The sequence below is a fragment of the Ananas comosus genome, linkage group 10 (genome assembly GCF_001540865.1).
Source record: "Ananas comosus cultivar F153 linkage group 10, ASM154086v1, whole genome shotgun sequence".
Classification (NCBI taxonomy): domain Eukaryota; kingdom Viridiplantae; phylum Streptophyta; class Magnoliopsida; order Poales; family Bromeliaceae; genus Ananas; species Ananas comosus.
The window spans coordinates 9,404,195-9,428,570 of NC_033630.1; the positions used below are offsets into that span (position 1 = coordinate 9,404,195).

At 38.5% G+C, this 24,376-nt stretch overlaps 1 protein-coding gene across 1 annotated transcript; it reads left to right on the top strand.

Moving 5' to 3' along the window:
• Positions 29-23,956, top strand: LOC109716220. The gene is made up of 10 exons (XM_020241552.1): positions 29-207; positions 1,028-1,195; positions 1,297-1,410; positions 22,821-22,937; positions 23,056-23,145; positions 23,222-23,311; positions 23,398-23,487; positions 23,594-23,626; positions 23,773-23,823; positions 23,912-23,956. The coding sequence occupies exons 2-10, from the start codon at positions 1,046-1,048 to the stop codon at positions 23,954-23,956; spliced, it is 780 nt and encodes a 259-aa protein (XP_020097141.1). The 5' UTR covers positions 29-207; positions 1,028-1,045.

The window sequence follows — 24,376 nt, forward strand, 5'->3', positions numbered from 1 at the left end:
TTGAAAGGTGGCGCTTTTTTATGGAGAGCTACATGAATTAACCTTTGGAAATATAAGTTCAATGCGTTATACGATCGGATTTCCGCTCGATCAGTTACCCTCGTCGCTCGTCGGCTCGTCTCTCTTTGGTTCGGCGCCCCCAAATCTCCCCGCACTTCTCCTCGCACCTCTCGCATCTCGCCCACCTCTTACCTCGTCTTTCATAAGGAAGTCTCCATACCATACCCTACCTTCGCTTCTCTCACCTTTTTCCTCGTCTTAGGGCTTTTTTTATTGATCGTTTTTCGGGTTCGTTCTATGCTTATGCTCTCGGTAGTAATATTAGGGTTCTCATGATATGAAGTTTGGTTTGTTTCGATTTCGTGCTTATTTGTTTGATTTATTTGTGTGTTTGTTTTGATTTGCTTCCATTTGATATTAATCTATAATAGATTGAGAAATAAATAGTTTAGAAACCATTAATCTAACTCAATCCTGTCTGTGGTATACTCGGAACCTGTTGGAATCCGGTTTAGTACCGGAACTGGACAGCCGCGTTCTGATTAGAACCAGCTCCGGGACCGGTTTAGGTTTAGGTTTTTGCTGATTCGAGTAAAACAGTTTTGGGGCAAATAAGGGGGGAAAAAATCCTTAACCCTGGTCCAGTAAATTTTTGTCTGAGATTTCATTTCGCTCTCGAGCTTTGGAATTACACTTTCAAGATCATGAACTTTTCAACACTGTTTTATCTCATCTGTAGAGTAGCTTCCGCTTGCACTTGGTTGATCTGTCTGTCCGTACACTACGAATTCTCAGTCGGTCAGTCCTCTATTCACAGTGGAGATCCACTTCCCTTGGAATACTTTGTGCTTATCGGGAATCGAAACTTAGGTTGACACGAGCCTGAAGGGCAAGAGGTGTTTCAATAATTTAGCCTATTTACTTGGGGCGAACATGCTATGTGGTAGACGCTGATTGTAGGAGTTATGAGATTGTATAAGTTTCTTCGCCCTAACCCTTCTTTTTCTTCATTATTTATCTTATTTAGGGTTGGCGAGAGGAGCCCATGGATACGTTGGAGGTTGGATGGAGTCTTCCTTTGAAGAGAGCGGCACCGACTGCCAAGGAAGACGTAGAACAGTTTTTCAAGAAACCCAAGGTGGAGACACAGCTTGTTCAGCCCAAATCCAAATATAAACCCATTTCCCTAGATGATGTACGTGATAGGCTGATAGCACTATGTTTCTTCACTTAACCCTAATATTTTTCTTCACAATATGTATGTTTTATCTATTTTTCAATCTCTTTCCCCTTCAGTTTGATACTTGCCTCCGCAATATTGAAGAATGGCTCCCCGAAGACGTGTCCTTGGCTATGGAATTAGAGAGGGGTTGTAATGATGCGTATCAGCTTCTACGTATTAGGGGTCAGGTATATACAATGGTTAGCCCTGATCAAGTTAAATTATTCATGTGAATTCTTAAGATCCATGATTGTGCATTCAATTTGATCTTTGTTGTTATCTTCGGTGATCGCATTGCTTTTATCTTTCTTGTCTTTTTTCATTATAGTATTGGTGTTCGAAATGGTGATGTATGTGATGAGATTGCGTATGCATTTGTGTGATGTCTTTCCAAGCTCTGTGATGTCTCCATTCCTCCCTAGGCACTAACAACTCTCATGTAATCTGGTTTATAACAATGCGATATTGGTTTCATATTTTAGTATATATTACTTATTTGATTATTTCCTAAGTTGTAGTGTTGTGTATCTTATGCTGTTCGAGTGTCACTTTTAATAGATCTCTGTATATAGTAAGTTTGTAATGTGGTGGATTTTGGCATTACATTCAATTCAACACAAGGGAATTATAGAAAGATCTATATGAGCCTACCATAGTATATGATTTTATTCACATAGAGCATTGCTAACACTTGCAGCCATGTAGGTTATAACTATTCTCTGCCATCTAAGGCTGCATCATTTTAGAAAGAGGGTTTTAGAAGGCTCCCTTGCTGCTTAGAGCTTTCTAGGTCCTCTTTAAAAGAAAATCTAGTTTAGAGAGATAAAACATGTACGAATCAATATAGTCTTAGGTAAGTTGTCACGCCCCGAACTCGCTACCAATTTGGTACGGTTCGGGCGCGTCGAACAGACGCCAGACGGACAGAACCTCCCCTGTCCGCCTAAGGCTAAACGACAAGATTGTGTGCAACAAGAGCCCCGGAAAACAATTTGAATACATACACAATCAAACGACGTAGCGAGAGCACAATCGGTGCTAGACAACCAAGAGCAAGCATCACGAGTAACAACAAGGGAAAGAAAGAGAGATACTAATCTATTACATCCATTCAAACGTTTAATACATTTGATTAACTTTGCTTCTTCCAAAAGTATAACACAAGGATTTACATTTCTTTCCAAAACATCCTCACACCCTATACATAATCTACTCTCAAGTACATAGGGTAACTCTAATGCAAATATGCAAATAGAAAGAGAGCTACTACAACTGTCAGGGCGCCAAGCCCTTACCACGATCCTGGACTGGCGCCCTCGTACTCGGACCTGTAATAAAGTGAGGTGAGAACTATCTTCCATAGTTCCCAGTGGGTTCGGCTGCCGACTCCGCCGATCTCTCCACTGGTCCAAGGAGGCATGGAAAGACAGATAGATAGATAGGTATGTATGAAAACAACAACGATACTGTAAATGAAGTTGCAAGCATCCTACTATGCCTCGATCCAACGTAATGAATGCATGAACTTCATAGAAAAAGGCTAGCTATCATACTACATGTCCAACAATGATGCTATTCATTAATTTACCCAATCACTCGGCTAGCCCGACGGCTTGCTCTCAATCTCATGTCTCCAATCTCGTAGGGGAGGAGTCTTTAAACGCTCAACCCTCTAGAGACCGCTTGCGGACAGCTAGCTACTGTTCGGGTAGCTAGCGGTTGCCTCTCGTGTAACAAATACTCCGGAGTGCACGGCTTGTGGGGAGCTACCACGACAAGTTTAGTACAGGCTACGTGAGCACGATCCAATCCTCGTCAACGGAGGATATCCTATCGACTAGGGTTATCATTATCATGAAATCAATGCGTTCTTATGCTCAACCTCCTAGTGTTTAAGCTACACTAAGGTTTTCATATGCCACCCTTTCTTGTGTTCACATTAACTATATGCCACTCGTTATCATTTAAGTGTTCTTGATACACTACTTGTACCCAATCACTAGGTTGTCATTTACCTAGGTTCCAAACCACATATATCATCTCATTATAGGGTTACAAATCACTATGTCCCGATACCATGCATACTAGGTTCAAGCGCCATACGAGCAACTCTAAGCTACCACTAGCATGCAATAACATGTAAAATCATCTAGGCACCCTATAATGCAAATGCTCAATATGAAACTTGATCAACACTATACTCAGACATAGGGAGCAGTTCAACTGCTTCGGAATGGCACCACCCACCTTTGGCGATGATACAAAGTAAGAAGCCCAAATCTTGCAATCACCCGTCGCCGCTTCGACCTCTCGAGCGGAAACGAAGCCGTTAGCCTTTCGCTTGGCGATATCTCCGCACCGACTCGACGAATCGTCGAACCGTCGCCGCCAACGCGTTTAAACACCTATCAATTAGGTTAACAACCAACTAAAGGAGATCAAAACTCATGATCTATCAAAAACCCACTTTGGAGCCCTAGGTTTCTACAAATGGAAATTACTCCAATAGAAACCCTAGATACATGCATTTAGTATCTATTTAACATCACTAGGCTCCATCAAAACCATTTCTAGAGTATTAGAATCTAAGCTCTAGAAATGCCATTAAAAGGTTTGGAGCTTTACCTCAAACCACTCCTCCAAGCTTGGAGAAGAAGATGGAGAAGATGATCTCCAAGTCTATAGCTTCAATCCCTACTAAATCTCCTCCCTTTCCTCCTTCCTTGAGAGAGAGAGCAAGAGAGCTTAGAGAGAGAGAGAAGTTTTGGTTTTAGGTTGAGAAGAAATGAGGGGGAAAGAGAAAGGGATCCTCTACTTAACCCCTCACATGCAACATTTACAAGAAAACCCCTCAACTTTGCCCCTATGTGATAGCCCCTCTCTGGGCATTTTCGGGCACGGGCACGGGGACCGGTCCCTCTATGGGAGGACCGGTCCCCGAGAGCATTTCCCTGGGGTTACGCGTACGGGAACCGATCCCCCCACACAGAGAGACCGGTCCCCGAGAGCAGTTTGCCCAGATTACACGCACGGGGACCGGTCCCTCCCTCCCCGAGAGCAAAAACCCTCTGCAGCAACCAGCTGCCAAATTCCATACCTACGGGAACCGGTCCCCGCCATCAGGGACTGGTCCCCGAGAGCAAAACTCTATATGCAGAGCTCCTCTGCCATTCTCCACGCGTACGGGGACCGGTCCCTTACTCCAGGGACCGGTCCCCGAGAGCAGAATCTGCAACTTGTGCAGATTTGCACAGCTCGCTCTCGGGACCAACCTATAATGCACTTTATGTATTTTTGTTCGCCTTCGGACTTTCCGAAGCATACTAAATCGACAATTAGTCGATTTTAAACGAAGTCTAACTCTCGGATTTTGAGAATTCATTTCCTTACATAAGTTCTCCTCTCTGAATATTCAAGAATTCATATACTACCCCAAGTAAGTTTTGCAAACCACTATTTCCGTAGCATCCTTCACTTGGTTAGTTGGTTTAAGGTTTCGAATGTCCGCTTGTTGATTCAAGTGTCCATGTTGGTGAAATGAAGGTGTTTGTCTATGGCCGGTGCATTGGATTCGCGCATGGTACTCCAAATGTAGGGGGGAAATACAAAGATCTTAAGGAACAAGATGGTGAGCCTAGAGGCGTGTCTATAAACTGTTTTTCTATATGCTTCAACACCATGTATTCGTCGTTTTCTCTTGTCGTGCTGGGCTGTTATGATTTTTTTCGAAAATTCCACATCAAGTCTATACTGGCTGATTTATTTCTTCCAGCATTTATGACTTCTTGGCTCATTTTTTTGTATGATTGGCAATTATCTCGATTGCTTGAGTTTCGATAATTTTGGCCTCCCAATCTTTAGAATGCTGTTTGCCTTTTTTAAGCGGCCATAACTTATTCACGCTCTTTAGTCTTTGATTTTTAATGTTGTAATTTGGTAAGATTTTGTCTAGAAGAAAAATGTTGCATAGGATGTGTCTTATTAGGGGACGACTCCTTAAAAGCAGCTACATGATGTTGTGTTGAGTTTGGAACTACGCGTCTATTTCAAGGACGTCCGATTCGCAATGTGATGTTGCATGAGACTTATCCCACCCTGTAAGTGTGGGATGCGCCTTACAAATATATATATATATATATATATATATATATATATATATATATATATGTATTTCAGTCTATAGAAGTTTACAATTTGTACCAAAGTGGGTCTTAGCTGATGGCCTTCACTTGCACTTCATTGTTTTCGAAAGATAGATTATGCAACTAAATGGAGCTTGATGACTACTTGGTAATGCCAATTAGGCATAAGAAAAGGCAATATGCACATGTGTCTCTTTTTTTTTTTTATAACATGCATTCTGGTCCACTCTAGGAACCTCAGCAGAAGCATGTAGTAATGCTGCTGATGGGATTAGTACAAACGGACCAAAAAGGAAAGGTTTTTGGTTGCATTTAATAGTAGAAGGCTGGTAGGCATATATGATACATCATACATGATGAGTTCAGACACTTAACTAGTTATTGGTTTGCTAGCAAAGCATTGGATTAGATATTATCAGCTAGGGCAATTCAGTAAAATTTGCAAAACAAGAAGTGCTCACCGAAAATTTGAGAACTTCGAAAAAGGTAAGAACATGAAAGCTCGTCAGAGTTTCATGCCAAGATAAATGATTTTATCATAGGAGAGAGTATTCCTGACAATGTTACTATGAATGTTACCTTTAGTTTTTTCAGTCTTATACTATTGCACTAAGGAGATTAAGGAAGTGGAGATCATTTATATTGCTATATGTTCACTTCTCTCTTTTGAGTCAAAGGGCAAGGGCCTTTCTCTACTCTAGCTCACCTCCAATATAGATCTAACTAGCCTTTTTCTAACGAGCTATTATCTTTTCTAAATATGAACCTAGTACCAAAAGGACCCATTAAGGTAGCTATAGAGTATAATAATGAAGAACCATAAGTCCAACATTACAGGATAATAAAGCACTTGCACATTGCTTTCGAGTCTATGCGAGGAGTATGTCATAAGCTTAATATAGGATGCTTTGGATGATGAGCCATGAGAATGACGTTTTGGATGACTCTTTTGAAGATGAGTCGATATTTGAATTTGGAGATAGGGGCTTCGATGTACATATACAATTAAATGTTAAACCTACTCTTGACTTGTTTTGATCTGCTCAACAAAATATGGACCACTTTTGTTGATGTTTGGTAAGTCTTGGCTGGTTCGGTCTATGTGAATTTTTGAGTCATTGTTTGAGCCTTGCACATTTGGCGCTTATAAATTCTGGTTTTTTAAAAATTTCAAATTCATTAGTTCTTATTGTATAGTATTGCTTTAAGTTTTTATTGACGATATTCATGAATGTCATATGATGTAACAAACACGAAGATCTTTTTGTCAATTCATCAATCTTCATCTATATTATCAAATCTATATTCATCTATAACGAAATACCATCTTTCTTTCTCAACTTAAATTTTCTTCTCAGCTCTTCATTTTTTTTTCTTTTTGTCCCCTCATATATCTTTCTCTTTAACTAGCGTAGAACATTTCCTATCATAAAATGTTGAAGTTTGATCTGAAACTTCTAATTTTTTTTTCCTTTTTTAATATCATTTTTAATTCATTAAAGGACCTCAAAATGAATAATGGAAATTGAACAACCGTATAAAAAAGAATCTTACAAAATTTTATCTAATTTGGAATCTTCTACACTGCTAAGCAAACAAACGGCTCATACAAGCCATTCAAAAAGTGTTAGTTATTAGGCCTTTTGATCCTTATGTAGATGATTTTAAAATACATGAAATTTGGTACCTAGAAACTTCAAATGTTCTAGATCAAGTGGTCCATAAATTTGGTCCTTGGACGCTATTAATTCACTAGATACCAAAATCGAGCATCATCTAAAGTGGTCTAAAAGTGAATTCCTGGGTAAATGATATTTTGAAAATCATTTGAAATTCATTTCAAGCGTTTTGTCCACTTTTAACACCACTTGATTACTAGGTACATGATGTCAATAATCACGGGGTTTTGAGAAAGATCTAATACCTTAGATTTTGATTGATGGCCTTGATCGTTGATTTAGATCCTGCATCATAGAAGATGAAGTGAAAGTATAGAAGGCTTAGGTCTTCTAAAAGTGTTCCAGCTCAGTTCTTTGTATATATTAAAGACTACAGTGGGTTCTCGAAGCATTGCCCATGTGTATAATTTTATTTCATTTAGACTTGCCATGTTTTCGGCATGAAGTGCTTATGTTTATTGTCCATTTGTTGGCAATGGGGCTGTCCATCTAATAAGATTGCTACTTGATAATTAAAGCTTGTAATTGTGTGGGCTAGGATCCATCTCTAATAAAGCTGTCCGAAATATCTGATATACCAATAAAGCTGTCCGAAATATCTGATATACCGTACCTGACCCGAACCTGAATTAGATCCGATAAAAAATGAATAGTATACGAGTAAAAAAAAAAAAATCCATTGAAGTTTCGGGTATGGGTCCGAATATTTTATACCCATACCTGATTTGGACCCGACCTGATGTCATGCCCCGACACCCGCCACTTTGGTCGGATTTGGGCGCGCCGACAAACCGCCGAATAGACAGGGTTTTTCCTGCCCGCCTAAGGCGTCACGATCAGTACAAGTCAAGTGGTTCCAAACATGAACAAAATTCATACACCGATTGCATAAGGAAGGCATCAAACATGATTACTAAGCTATTACAAGCATTCGTCATATTTCACATTACATTTACATTCTTTTTGCTTCCAAATACAATCAACTTTATTACAATTTTGTTTCTTTCTTTCCTTTCTATACCCTAACCTACGCTGACCCAGGGTACATCTATTTTTGGTCTTAAGTGGTGGGGCGCTATCTATCGAGTTACGCCCTTTCATCGCGCCGTCGCGTTGCTCACGTGTGGATCTGAAAAACATGGGGTTGAGAACTATAAACATAGTTCCCAGTAGGTACCTCCACCCAAGGGAAGAGCTCGACCCACCAGGTTCAAAGGAGGCATAATAAGCAAGATAGTCCAACAAATAAATATATAATTTTATGTAAGAGATAAACATCATGCTTATGCCTCAACCAAATGCAATAATGAAATCAATGCAAGTCGGTATCCTCTTCAACTTTCTATTTCACTATCCATATTATTTACAATCCACTCCTAAGGCTTCTCTTACCTTTGCCAAGCTATTTCATTCGATTCGGTCTTAGGTCAATCATTCACAGCTTACCGTCTCATTGACTTAGCCATCCAGCGGCGAAATCGCCGCACACGCCAGACAATGGTTCAAGTCGCCGAGCTGTGTAATCCTTTACTTAGCCATCCGGCAGCAAAATCCCTGCATACGCCAGAAAATGGCTTAAGTTACTGGGTAATGAAATTGTCGCATGCATTGCCCCTTGGTATCAAGCCCGGCGGCGAAATCGCCGCACACGCTGAAGCTCTGATACCAAGGTAACCAAGATCACTGGATGTGCACATCCGTCCATTTCCAAGTTAACCTCTCTAGGTTTATGTTCTCATGTCCAAGTGGTCATCCTATCACTATGCCTTATAATCTAGGTTCATTAACACTAGGTCCTATGTTCTTCCCGCCTAGGTTTGCTCGACTCTAGGTTTAATGACATTTCTATACAAGTGGTCTTCCTACCACTACATTGTCCAACCTATGTTCAATGTCACTAGGTTCAATGTCACTACGTTCAATGTTCAATTATGTTCTTTCTCTATTCTAGTTGTCCACACCTAGGATTCATAATTCCATGACATCTAGTCCCTGATTTCACACATGTCGAGTTCTCTAATTTTTCTAGGCTGCGTTTGGTTCGGGTATAAGTAAGAACTGCTAGTTCCAGGGATAGGTACAAGTTCAGGTATAAGCAGGAACTAGACCAATTTTGCGTTTGGATGAAAATTGAGTTATTCCTAGGAATAAGGTAAATAGGTTTAATGACATTTCTATACAAGTGGTCTTCCTACCACTACATTGTCCAACCTATGTTCAATGTCACTAGGTTCAATGTCACTACGTTCAATGTTCAATTATGTTCTTTCTCTATTCTAGTTGTCCACACCTAGGATTCATAATTCCATGACATCTAGTCCCTGATTTCACACATGTCGAGTTCGAATAAGGTAAATAGTGTTTGGATGGTTAGATTGAAACAAAAGGAATAAAAGTTATAATTTGAAATTAAAATTATATTATGTAATTAATTAACATCAAAATAATACTTAAAATAAATAATAAATTAATTATAAATAATAATAATTATTTATAATTATTAATAATTAATTATACATAATAATTAATTATAAATAATATATTAATAATAATATCGATTATCTAATTTTTATTAATAATAATATCGATTATCTAATTTTTATTAATAATAATATCGATTATCTAATTTTTATTAATAATAATATCGATTATCTAATTTTTATTAATAATAATATCGATTATCTAATTTTTATTAATAATAATATCGATTATCTAATTTTTATTAATAATAATATCGATTATCTAATTTTTATTAATAATAATATCGATTATCTAATTTTTATTAATAATAATATCGATTATTAATTTTTATTAATAATAATATCGATTATCTAATTTTTATTAATAATAATATCGATTATCTAATTTTTATTAATAATAATATCGATTATCTAATTTTTATTAATAATAATATCGATTATCTAATTTTTATTAATAATAATATCGATTATCTAATTTTAATAATTAATTATAAATAATAAATTAATAATAATAGTTATCTAATTATTATTATTAATTATTAATTATAAATTAATAATAATCTCGATTATCTAATTTTAATAATTATTAATTAATACTGATTAAGAAATAATAATAATTATTACTAATTATTAATAATTAATTATAAATAATAAATTAATTATAATAATTATCTAATTATTATTAATTAAATAATAAATTAATCAATTATTTAATTATTAAAGCAATAAATTATAATTTAAATATATTAATTAGATTAATTAATAATTTACTGTCTTTAAAATTAAATTTAGATTTTAATTAACCTTGTTCTCATCAAGGAACAAGCTTGTTTCAGGAAAAGGGTGGAACAACAGTTCCAGCCTTATACCAGCTTGTTTTTGAAACCCTGGAACTACTCTTCCCGGGTACCAAACATTACGTTTGGGTACAAAGGGGGGAACAAGGGCTTATTACCCCCCTTATTCCCGAACCAAACGCTACCCTAGAGTTCATCGACCTATGTTCAATGTCCACACCTAGGCATACATATATATCCTATATGTTCCACCTGTCTATGTTCTTGTCCAATGGTAGATAATTTAATATAGCAACATATGATTCATATACTTTGTTTATCAATTAATTTACCATTACATGCATGCATCAATAATAATATCATACTTTACTTTTTGACATGGAAGCGACCTAGTCACTTCGATAAAGCGCAACCCACCTTACAAGCTTCCTAATTACTTGTAGACACTTGCAATTAGGCCAACCTATTGGATCTCCAAGCTTGTTCCCAAGCTTTCCTTGCCCTATACAAGAGACCCATTCGTTACCACTTTCGATCCACTAAATGATTTTTCTTCTTGAAATCAAGTGGCCTCACATGATTTCCTAACCCTCAACTAGGGTTTTAGAGGGTTAAAACATTTTTTAGAATCCTCTACAAGCAAACCTCTCTTTCAACCTAGGGTTTTCCCAAAACTAGAGGAGAAACTCAAATCTCGTGGTAAATCCCACTATTTGTGGTCTAGATTTATCTAGGGTTTACCAAAATCTTAAATTCAAGGATCAAACACAAAACTCTAATCTTACATTCCAAAAACGAACTCGAGTCGGAAGCGCTCCGAACTACCAAGTGCACGAGAGCTCGATTCACCGCTCCTCCAAGCTTCCTGAGTTCGATCTCCACCAAGATCTCCAAATCGGAGAGGAGAAAGAAGAGAGAGATGAGCTCCTCTCTCCCTCTCTATACGCGCGCGTGTGTTTTCTGTAGAGAAGGGGATGGGGACCCCTATATGTAAGCCCCCAATGAAATTACCTATTTACCCCTCAAAAACTGCATTCTATAAGGCTGGGTACCGGTACTCGGGTTCGCGTACCGGTACTCGGGCATCCAGTATCTGTACCTAATTTTCAGTACCTCAATTCGAACGTTGGATTCCCGATTTTCTACCGCGTACCGGTACTCGATTTTCAGTATCTATACTCAATTAAAATTCAGTACCAGTATTCAGGTTTGATTCCTCAAAATTCGAGTGCTCATTTTCCTCATTTTGTATTGCGTACCGGTACTCAAATTCCAGTACCGATACTCAATACAAAATCTGCAACTTAGGCATATTTCAACTTTTGGAGCCCGTTTTTGCGCTCGATTTGCGCCGAAAACACTCAAATGCTTCCCAAACTTCACCGGGACTATTTTAATAGCTTTTTAAGCTAGTTCCCACCAAAACTTCATGATTGTAGAAGTTTGGTATATTACACTCCCCCACTCAAAAAGAGTTTCGTCCGCAAAATTCAAATCACATCTCAATTCGACTTGTCGAATAAATGAGGGTATCAACACATTCTCTCACTCCAAAGCGGCTTTATGTTTTTTTTTTTATGGTTGCTCAAGCGGCTCATAATGAAGGACGTGGGTCCAATCACGAACTTGCTCGCGAAATATGATACATGAAACATTTTATGAATTTCCGCAAGTCTCGGTGGCAGTGTGTGTCGATATTCAACGACTCTACACGCTCCAACATTTCTCACAGTTCGACATACGAGGGTCTTACCATGTCTTGTACGCCAATTCATCTTACCCCTTTCTCGAGTGGCATTTCCTAGGAATGGCAACCATTTACTGCCCCTTCCCATATATCCGACAACAGCCCGCATACACTGCTTATTAGGCCCGCGTCGTCACCAACCGTCATTAATAGGCGACAAATTTTATTAATGACACTGGATGCTACTTTCTTCGAGATCGGGACTACACGAATGCACCAACTAGTCGAATGGTCCACTACCACTGCGTACTACATACGGGTAGACCCCCTCGATTCACACAAGAGTCCGCAAGGAGGCACTACCATCCTGGCCAATCGAGAGTTTACGTTACTATGTACGACTCTTCTTTGCATTTACTATTCCACTATGAAACTCACTCTGATTCGATCACCGGCATTGCTTAGAAGCAATATCACGGTGCATCGCTCAATCACGAGTGCTCGAATCGCACATGGACTTCTAGCTTCACGGCGAGATGGCACACTTCGACGCATCCTCAAATTTCAATTCACCTAAGAGCATAGTCCCCAAACCTCACGTGGCTTTCACTAGTTCATTGTCTCATAAAGAGCACTTTACTTTACTTCCATCAACCACGAGTCACCATCATGTCGTTCTCGCGACGAGTCCACACGAACACTCCGTTCGTGAATCCGATTAGGCGAGCGGTATGACCAAGCCTACGCTCCTATGGTCACTACCCTCAGTCCACCTGGATATGATCAACACTCTCCTATTACCAGAGCAATCGGCCAAACCGCTTATCTTAGTTATCACGGGTGGTCCACAGGGCACCAATCCTCCGTAGGCCTACTGCCTCAACCTGTCTCGATAACGTGCAATGTATCCCGATCGCAAGTGCAGACCCAATCATCACTAGGCGGAGTCCTCACTTGGGACTTCACACACACACTCCAACCAGGAGCAACCAAGACCCCAAACCTTTACAAGTCCTCAGGTTGGGTCATATCTACACTCTCGGTGTACTATCGGTCACACAATCTCACACGACACGCTCTATCGAGCAACACACATCTCTATCGGCTCCTAAGCACCTAGTGCGATCCATCAGCCTTACAAGCAGTCCATGGCCCTTTTTACACTTAGTAATACTCAAGTGCTACTGCAAACAAACCCTCTTGCTGCATGCAAACCCCTTGGTATCAAGCCCGGCGGTGAAATCTCCGCACACGACGAAGCTCTGATACCAAGGTCACCAAGATAACTGGATGTACACATCCGTCCATTTCTAAGTCAACCTTTCTAGGTTTATGTTCTCATGTCCAAATGGTCATCGTACCACTATGCCTCCTAACCTAAGTTCAATAACACTAGGTTTTATGTTCTTCCCACCTAGGTTTAGTCAACTAAGTTTAATGACATTTCTATACAAGTGGTCTCTTTCTACCACTACATTGTCCAATCTATGTTCAATGTCACTAGGTTCAATGATCAATCATGTTCTTTCTCTATTCTAGTTGTCCACACTTAGGATTCATAATTCCATGACATCTAGTCCTTGATTTCACACCTGTCGAGTTCTGTCACGCTTGGGCTCCAGCGGAAGCCTGCCCGGTGCGTGCCCAGACCCGCCATATGCTAACAACATATAAGACGTCTACAACAATACGATAAATAACACAAGCATGTAACAATATCTAGTATGATATCAGAGCATAAGTACAACTAATCTCTAGAGACAAGTAGGAAAGTAAAGCTAAACAACTATAATTATCCATAAAGTAATACATACAATCTGGGAACCATATAAGATACAACCAGATACAAAAATGGTGGTTTCTATACATCTGGTACAACACATCCCTCTCCAACAAGGACAAAAGGAGAGATGACCACCTAGCAGATACTCCAAGCTAGTCTAGTTGTCACGCCCCGAGCCCGCCTCTTTGGTCGGATTTGGGCACGCCAACAGACCGCCGAACGGACAGGGTTTTTCTTGTACCGTGGACAGAGTCTCCCCTGTACGTCCAAGGCGTCACAATCCATACAAAGCAATACACAAGGTTCCAACCAGGAACGGTATTCAAACAAGGATTGCATAAGGAAGTATCAAAAACATAAATACAACTATGCTTTTACAAGCATTCAACTCACATATTACACTTTACATCACATTTTACAATCTTTGATTATTACATTAGCTTTCACTTAACTTCCAAATACAATCCGATTTAACAAGATTATTACAACTTGATTCTTTTCATTCTTTACATCCCTAAGTAAAGCCGACTCAGGGAACCGCTATCTCTGGTCTCGGTGGTAGGGCGCTAACTATTGAGCTACGCCCTCGCCTCGCGCCGCCGCGCCGCTCACGTGTGAACCTGTACCCCCAAAAACAACACGGGGGGTGAGAACTATTGTCCATAGTTCCCAGTGGGTACGACCACTCAAGGGAAAAGCTCGATCCACCAGGTCCAAAGTAGGCACTGCAAACATGTTAGTCCAACAGATATCCACAAATATTTAATGCAAATATTAAATACATGTTTATGCCTCAAGACATGCAATATGTAATGTATGCAACAATGCAAGTAGATCATCTGATTCTACTCTCTATCCCGCTATCCATAGCTTTTCCACAATTTATACATCTTGTCATTTTACATTATTCGTTATTTGCTCCTAAGGTTTTCCTCTACCTTAACCAAGCTAACCACCCGACTCGGCCTCGAGTCAATCATCTGCGGATTACCGTATACAACCAGGCTCGAAGTGATGGACATCTCACATACACCCCAACCCTAAATCTACTCGACTAGGATACCAATTCCATAGCTCATAATGCATGCTTTTCTACATTCAGTTTGGCTTTTACCCAATCATACCGGTTAACCTTGTTAACCTCAAAACTCACAACCCAAAATCCCTTAATAACGGGACTCTCGAATCACCCTAGGGACCGTCTGCTGAACAAGTACGTTAGTCCAACGTGTGACAACTCCGGAGTGCACTGCTTGGGTGGAGCGACCACTGCCAATCTAAAAATAGACTATGTGAGTATGATCCAATCCTCTAGCTTGAGGATACCCTACCAACTAGTGGTAATCAAACCGGGATAACACCATTCCGAAACCTCATATATTGAGTAATCACATTGTCTCTAGCTAATGCCACAATGTCTCTAAATTTTTATTGTTATGTCAAATGCCACAAGGTCTCTAAGTTCTCATTGTATGTCAAATACCACAATGTCTCTAAGTTCTCATTATTATGTCAAATGCCACAATGTCTCTATGCATATTCCATTTATCACATTCCATATACATATACCAATTATCACATTCCATATACATATACCAACTAGCATAATTCTAATAATATCAACATTCATATGTTCTTTAGTATTTCATGTACATGCATACTTTAGCATTTAGATCATATTCCATTTATCACATTCTATATACATATACCAACTAGCATATTTCTAATAATATCAACATTCATATGTTCTTTAGCATTTCATGCACATGCATACTTTAGCATCTAGATCATATTCCATTTATCACATTCCATATACATATACCAACTAGCATATTTCTAATAATATCAACATTCATATGTTCTTTAGCATTTTCATGCACATGCATACTTTAGTATCTAGATCATTCATTCTCTTAGCATATAGCTTATGCATTCTTTATTGGCATCACAATCATGCATTCTTGTACTAGCATACATCTTATGCATTTACAATTAGAATATGATTCATGCATCAAGCTCATATTATTTAGCATTTGTCTCATGCATTCATTCACTTTGCAATTAACTACTAATTAGAATCTAACTCATGCATCAATAATGACACACTATACTTTGGCATGGAAGCGACCTAATCGCTTCGGTAAGCACAACCCACCTCGAATCGCTTTCCGATTGCTTGTAGTCACTTGCAATCGGCCTCCCGCGGCACCTGTAATCCGGTTCGGCCCAAACTCTTGCGCGACCACCGGAACGGCCTCCAATCCACGATTCGGAAATTAAAGGTCCGCAGTTAGTTGTCACGAGCTCACGATTCCGTTTTCATGATTTTCGGACGTCGCCTCGGCCTTCCAGGCAGAAACGAAGCTTTAACGGTCCGTTTCTTCAATAACTTCGCATAGGCTCAACGAATCGCCGAACCGACTTCACCAACGCATTCGTATACCTAGCAATTAGGTTTACATAGGGTTAAATTAGATCAAACCCTTACATTTTGCAAAACTCCATTTGGAGCCCTAGCTTATTAATATAGCAAGAAATCACCATTTCGCCTTATAATTTAAGCATTGGTCCTCTATCTAGCATCTAGGAGTTCCAATAAATCTATTTTTAGAGCATATAAATGAAGCCCTAAAGATCTACCATGGATGTTCTAAGAAGCTTACCACAAAGCTTGCTCCAAACAAAGGAGAAGATGAAGAAGATGAAGATGATTCACTTCGAAGCTTCAATCTCCACCAAATTCTTCAATTTTGGGAGAGATCTGGAGAGAGAAAGGGAGGTTTCTCTCTCTCCCTCACCGTGTGTGTATGCGGGTGGTGTGTGTGTGTGCTGCACGGTTGAGGAGGAGAAGAAAGGGATTGTCCTTTTTACAAATTAGCCCCTCAACACTATTCACTTCAGTTTGTACCTCAGGTACAGATATTTTTCGCCTGTCTTTCTGAATGTCCGTTTGAGCTCAAATTTGACAGTCAGGCTCGGTTTTACTTAACAAGAAAAATTTTAATCTTTCAGTTTCGACCCCGTTTGGTCACCGAAAGCCCTACCGAACTGTAGTCTCTATCAGATAGCCGTCGGATTTTATTTCTCACTTTTCGGGTGTCAGAATGGCATGAAACTTTAAATCTAGCCTCATAAAAATAATTTTAACATATTCTCCAGTTTTCATAATTTTCTGATACTGTATTTTCTGCTAATTTATTTGTCCCGTTTCACACAGAAAATTCTAAATCTTCTGTTTTCATTCCGATTTCAGCACAAGTCATTTCTGACTTATATTTTACTTCTATAAATCCAATAAAAATAGTATCTCACACTATTTTTATTTATTTTTATTTTTATACCAAAATCTGGTATGTTACACTAGCTAGATGCGACCTCCTTGCCGCGGTCCTAGCTTTTCCTGGCATGGATGGCTTTGTAAACAAAAATATCAACAAAAATGGGAATGAGAACTATTAGTCAATAGTTCCTAGTGGGTAAGTTGCTGACATTAGCGAAATACACCACTAGGTCATGGTGGCATGAGTAGTAGTATATAAGCATCAGAATAAACAACATGAATGTTGAGCAAGTAATAAATGTACTAAGCTACTATGCCTCTAATTAGCATGATGTTCAACAAGTAATAAGACTATTCTATCATGAATGAGCATGTCCAACTAGTATACACTATCTAGTAGTGATGTCCACATTACACCTTCAACTGTCATTGTTCAATTCAACGGGGACCTACACAAGTGTAGTCAAGCTTGCACCGTGCTTAATGGCCCCGTAGTAGTAAACATTCCCCCTCTAGGAATGAGACTCTCCCAAGGCATTCCATTTCGGCGCCCAATTCTGCACGGGCGAGCATGTGTCACGTAGGCTAACTCCGGAGTGCCAGCTTGTAGGGAGCGATCCTGACAAGCATGTGCGGATGAGCACAATGGTAAGCAAGCTTGATCATCCATATCAAGTCCTCGGTCATCATGTCTAAAGCATGGTACAAGTACTAGCGATCCAACGGTCGATCTTTATGTTATAATGTGAAGGTTTAATCATTTACTAAGTAAAGTGTCACTTCATGACGTTCGTGTTCACTATGTCAAGCGTAAGTCATTCGTCCATGATCATGTAAAGCTTGTCATTTCATTATTCATAGCATGATTTCTAACATGGCATGAAGGTTGTTCTTTCATATGCAAGTTCCATATACAACTATCAGTCTACTACATAGAGGAGCTAAAGTATGACATATGACATGCATCTTAGGCATTCAAAAATTCATTTATGCTCTATCTAGCATGAATATATATGATTTCCTATTTTACAACTTAGATAATGACATAGGAGTTCACCTATTTCGGTGAGGTCAAACCCACCGGATACCCCTCAAACCCCTTTGTTTGCGCGAACGAGATTGTCCACTAACCTTCTAGCTCCCTAACAAAAATTTCAAGAATGTTAGGGGCTTCGAACGAACACCCCACTAAATTTCTGAAAATCAACCCATAAATAGGTAGAAAATACCTTAAATAAGGAAAAACCCTTCCAAACTCGCAAATGAGGTTAGGATGCTTCAATTCCAACCTAAAAGGAAGCATTGAAACCAACAATTTAGCCTCAAAGGCTCTACCAAGAAAAAACCCAAATAAAATCCTAGTTTCCAAAAAACTAGGTTAAACTCCAAAAACTCTCCAAAATCACAATCCAGAGCAATAAATGCTACTAACCTCTTATACAGCTCCAAACCAAGCTAAGTTGGTGCTAAGGTGGGAGATAATTCCTCAACCAAGCTCAAGTCTTCAAATCCCAAGCTTCTCCAAGGTCTAAGGTCCATCATCAAGCAAAGAAGAGAATAAGTTAGAGATCAATCCTCAAAAATCCACAAATTTGAGTGGAGAAATTTAGAGAGGAAGAGGGGAGGCTCACCTTCTTCTCTGGTTCATAGTCCAAAAGAGCCATCATGGGGGTGTAGGGGTATATATAGAGGTGTACAATCCCTAAAAAGCCCCTAAAAAACAACCAGTCTGTAGATTACACTACATATCGGTACTCGGGGAGGAGTATCGGTACCCGACAACCAATCCTGCGCAACCCGAGCCTCTATCAAGCGGGCAGCTTGCGGTGTACCGATACTTGCTCAATGCAGTACCGGTACCCGGCCCTGGTACTGGTACCCGGCCCTGGTACTGGTACCCGGCCAAGTCTGTACCGGTACTCAGCCTTCTAGAGCTCAAACCCGAGAGCACCCCTCTCGGTCGCGCGATGGGATTCCGGTACCCCACTGTGGTACTGCTACCCAACACCCTAAAACCTGCAGTTTGCAGATTTTGGTGTTAAGTACAACCTTTCGCTTCTCAAGACGCAAGTAATAGGTCAGAACACATCCCCGACCCTCGAACACACCTAGAATAGTATCAAACACTATTCGAACACTGGAATCTTGCTATTTGCTAAAGTTCAGTGTGCTACAAGTTCTCTAATTTTTTTAGAGTTCATTGACCTATGTTCAATGTCCACACCTAGGCATACATATATATCTTATATGTTCCACCTGCCTATGTTCTTGTCCAATGGTAGATAGTTTAATGTAGCAACATACGATTCATACACTTTGTTTATCAATTAATCTACCATTACATGCATGCATCAATAATAATATCATACTTTACTTTTTGACATGGAAGCGATCTAGTCACTTCGGTGAAGCACAACCCACCTAGTCACTTCCAAAAACGAATCTCGAGTCGGAAGTGCTTCGAACCACCAAGTGCACGAGAGCTCGATTCTCCGCAACTCCAAGCTTCCCAGTTTGATCTCCACCAAGATCTCCAAATAGGAGATGAGGAAGAAGAGAGTGAGAGAGATGAGCTACTCTCTCCCTCTCTATATGCGTGTGTGTTTTCTGTAGAGAAGGGGATAGGGATCCCTATGCATAAACCCCCAATGAAATTATCTATTTACTCCTCAAAAACTGCATTATGCAAGGTTGAGTATCGGTAATCGGGTTGGCGTACCGGTACTCGGGCATCCAGTACCGATACCTAATTTCCAGTACTTCAAAACCCAAACGTTGGATTCTCGATTTTCTACTACGTTTCGGTACTTGATTTTTAGTACTGATACCCAACCCAAATTCAGTACCGGTACGCAGGTTTGATTCCTCAAAACCTGAGAGTTCATTTTCCTAATTTTGTATTGCGTATCGGTGCTCAGATTCCAGTACTGGGACTCAATACAAAATATGCAACTTATGGAATCAAACCTGAGAGTTCATTTTCGTAATTTTGTATTGCGTACCGGTGCTCAGATTCCAGTACTGTGACTCAATACAAAATATGCAACTTAGGTAAATTTCAGATTTTGGAGTCCGTTTTTGCGCCCGATTTGCACCGAAAATACTCAAATGCTCCCCAAACTTCACCGGAATATTTTAATAGCTTTTTAAGCTAGTTCCTACCAAAATTTCATGATTGTAGTAGTTCGGTATATTACACCTGAGCCCAACTGTTAAATGGGTAGAGCCCGGAATAGTTTTCAAATATGGACCCTTTCTCGGACCTGATGAAATATCGGATAGTAAATAAAAAATATTTGAACTGTTGAAGTTGAGGAATCAATTTTAATAGGACTTATAGATGAGGGGTCTCTAAGTCTTTTCATTCTAGTGAAACACTGAAACTCTAGCCGCTCATTTATTCTTTTTTTTTTCTAATTTTTTTATTCTTTGTTTTTTACTCTTTATTTATTTTTTTTGTTTCATTTCCGACTCAGAGTTTTTTATGAAACAATATTTTCATTGTTGTCCGCATCAAGGATATTAATCCTCTATAGGCGTGGTACGAGTGAGTATTTTCCAAATCCCTTCTCCAATCATAGTTGACAACCTAGCTTTTTTTTAATGAATATTCTATTTAGTAAATTTTCTTATTTCTTTTTATTTTTTTCCTTTTTTTTGAATGTTAGTATAGTATATAATATTAGTTACTAGAACTTATATTCTCTTTATCTGTAATATAGTATCGTAATTTTTTTATTTTTGTGTGTTTACATGTGAAATTGGTTTGAATTTTAGGTTTTTAATCAGTCAATATAATGACCGAAACAAGTTCTGCCTAAAAAATTTAATAAAGTCTATAAAAAACATATATGTATACAGGTACCCGTATTCGATTTAGCTCCGCCCCGTATCCGGTCTTGAACGGGTAGTATACGGGTAGTCACTATCTAGACCCGCTTAAATAGACCTGATGGGTATATTAATAACTTAAGTATCCAGACTCGGACCCGACCCGAAGTTAAATGGGTAGGGTGTTTTTTTTCCTAACCATTTTTTTTAGGGTACGGGTGTAGTATATCAACTACCTCGATCCGACTCGGTCCACGGACACCTTTAATCTCTAATTTAGATGCAGGTCTGATCTGTTAATTTTCTCTCTTTGTGCTTTCTTTAGATTTTGATCAAATGTTCTCTCATAGTAATGTTTTCTTATTGTATCTCGATTTTGTTTTGATCTAAATGTTATGATTGTGCTTATGCATATTTTGATTCCTGTGAGCTCTCTTTGAATACAGTTCTCTTCATTCATTGATCAATGTCTTAAATTGATTTTTTTAGTGTTTACAATATTACATCACTCTCTCTTTTTAATTTATGACAGTTGGACTTACAATTCTGTAATGGCTTCAAGTTTGTCTTCATTATAACTACTTTATTTTATAAGATTTTCAATTAAATATAATTTTTGCAAACTCGTAATTTTTTTTCAAAATAGTTAGCTCAAATTATTTTATATTATAATTTCATTATAATGTTAGAAATTAATATTACTCCTATCCGGCACCTAATTTTATATGTTTGGATAGAGTATATTTTTTTTTAAAAAAATGTTATTGTCCTATTATAAATTATTTTCAGGTGCCCAAATCTCTGTAATCTTTAGATTTTTTTTGAATATTAATTATTATATAAACTCTACTCTTATTTGTGTAAAAAAAATTTTTTGGTCAAAAGAAGGAAACGTCAAGCGGTGACTACTTTTTTAAGTGAGAGAGGAACGCCAAGGAGCCAATAGCAAGCCTAAGTGATCCTATTGTGAATTGGATCGAACTTTCTCATTGTAGGACTTGGTTCTAGTTTGTGTTTATCCTTTATAATAGTTTTCCGGGTTAGATTTGGTTTTTAGGTCTTATCTTACTGGCAATTAATATGTCGAAACAAATTATAAGGTAACGTGAAGGATAATTTCCATGATGAGTCTATTTTGGGTTTATCTGTAATGACAGGTTTTAGGGCTAGTTTAAGCTTTTTTAGGTCTTATCTTGTTAGCAATTAATTTGTCAAAGTAAATTCTAAGGTTACAAAGTGGTCATTTCTTATCCTTAAAGAATCACTCATCACTCCCTTCTTTGCGCCAGTCGTCCTTTCTTTCTCACTTCTTCTCCCGATTGTGCCATTTGCCGTTTCTACCCTCTGGGCTGTTCGCTTATCGACTCTCACCTTCCTCCGTCATTCTTGGCCCAAAAGCTATAAACTTAGTTGAGAGCAGATGGAAAATTTTCCTTTGCTCTCTCTCAAACAATAGTTGAGAGTTGAGGATTCAAAGTCTAGGCTAGCTAGTCTGTTCAGTTGTATGATTAACGGGTAGATTAGGTTTATGTAGGACCAAAAAGTCAAACTCAAGCTAGATCCCTTATCGTGCACATATTGAAGCTGTATCCAGCATGCTTCTAGTGGAATCGCCAGAGTATCTAGATTTCTTTATTTACTCTTAGAAAATCAGTTATGCTTCTGAACCGTCCGATACGAGTAGGTTGTACATCAGTATTGATGTGTATCAGACACTGCATGGCACACAAATTTAAGCATTGATGTGTATCAGACACTGCATGGCACACAAATTTAAGTATCCGCGCATTGTCTTGTGCGGGTTATATTGTTGACTTCTTATTCGTTTTCCATTATCAGTTCATTAGGCATCATTTCTTTTTTGTACCATTCTATGTAACATGCCTTGGCTTTCTCATCATTCTCTCTTTGTCGTGCAGAACTTATGGAATACGGATTATTTTGAAAGAATGCTGCAAAATTGTGAAGAACAGAAAAATTATGAAGAACAGCGGTTGTATCTTAAATTTTACGTACAACTCTCCAAAGAAGTAAAGGTGCACTTAGATGTTGTTCAAAGTTGCTTGCAGATGATCATTAGTAATTGAAAATATTGTTGTTGACTGGTTAATGTATGTCGTAATATGCTGTATCGTTTGATCTTCTTTGGTTCAGGAGGGTGAAAGCTGGAAAGATGTCTGTAAACGGCTAGCAGTGGGAGTGGAGGGAGATTTGTCTAAATTAAAAAAAGAAATGGCGATAGTCGTAAGATTCTTGCTGTTGAATCCTGACAATCACTTCAATTGCAGTAGACAATGGGTGCTGACCTCAGTCATTGCAGGATTATTTTGCGAATCGAATTGAAGAAGTCAGAGTGAAGGAAAGATATGAACTGTTTTGTCATATTTTAGATGAGGTCATCATGAACAAGGTACATTTTTTAAAATTCTTCTGATGTTTGAAAGTTTGTTTCTTTGGTTGTATTCATAATTCTTCCTTTAACTGCTGTTGCTGAAGGATTTTGCTACTGTGGTTGCTAAAATCATAGAGGACAACCTGTATCCTGACCTTCATGATGAAATCAGAAAATGCCAAAAAAAATCGTTTGTATGTCCGCTCTTTGTGCTTTGGTCTGCTGCTACTTTTATCGACCATTTCTATGGTCATTTACAAGTTGTTCGACTAACATGAATGCCTGTTTGGTTTTCTTTAGGTCATGGACCTTAAAGAGCACTGTCAATATGGGGTGAGTTCATAAATAAAGTTTGCATTTGTTGAAATTTGTTATGATTCATCATATGTAATTGTTCCACTCTGTCTGCCCTCAAAAAAATCCCTGCTTATACTAATAACAATTCTTTGGTTGTTATTAACCTTTGATGACCTTGACAGATGCACATCGATGAGGCGCGCGAGCACATTAAGACGGCTTTCTTCGAAACGGTAATTTTATTTTGAGCTGTTTTGAAATCACACTGGTAATATGTTTATTTCGTGTCTCTATCGCTTCCTAACTCTGGTGTATTTTCAGTGGAAAATTAACGTACAACAGCGATGGCTAGGTTTTCATGCTTAAGATGCTGTAGCAGACAACTCCGATTCTTCCCGAGTAAGGTTTTTATGTCGTAAGACTGAATACTTAAGAATATTTGGATCTTCCAACTTCTCAAAATGAGGTTCTTAATTGATGATCAGACATAATTTGATACTATTAGGTAAAGAGGCTATATACTTCTGTGCTATTTCCGTCATGGGGCATCCAAGTTGACGATCGAATATATTAAATATAATGTGGGTATTTGAGTTTTTATATTTTACGTTTTGTAAATTTTTGATATCATTTGCTAGTCTTCAAGTTTTCAAAAATTGACAAATTTTTAATGAGTAATATAAGATGACGTTGATACGCTTGATACTTGGTAAATGATACCTACAAATGCTGAAATTTGGTTTGAGATATTTAAATATCTTATGATCTTTCCTAATGGAGTGATCG

Coding starts and splice junctions, on each gene's coding strand:
- LOC109716220 (XM_020241552.1), top strand. CDS start 1,046: ATGGATACGTTGGAGGTTGGATGGAGTCTTCCTTTGAAGAGAGCGGCA. Junction 23,312..23,397: donor ATGAGGTCATCATGAACAAG/GTACATTTTTTA, acceptor CTGTTGCTGAAG/GATTTTGCTACTGTGGTTGC. Junction 23,488..23,593: donor AATGCCAAAAAAAATCGTTT/GTATGTCCGCTC, acceptor GGTTTTCTTTAG/GTCATGGACCTTAAAGAGCA.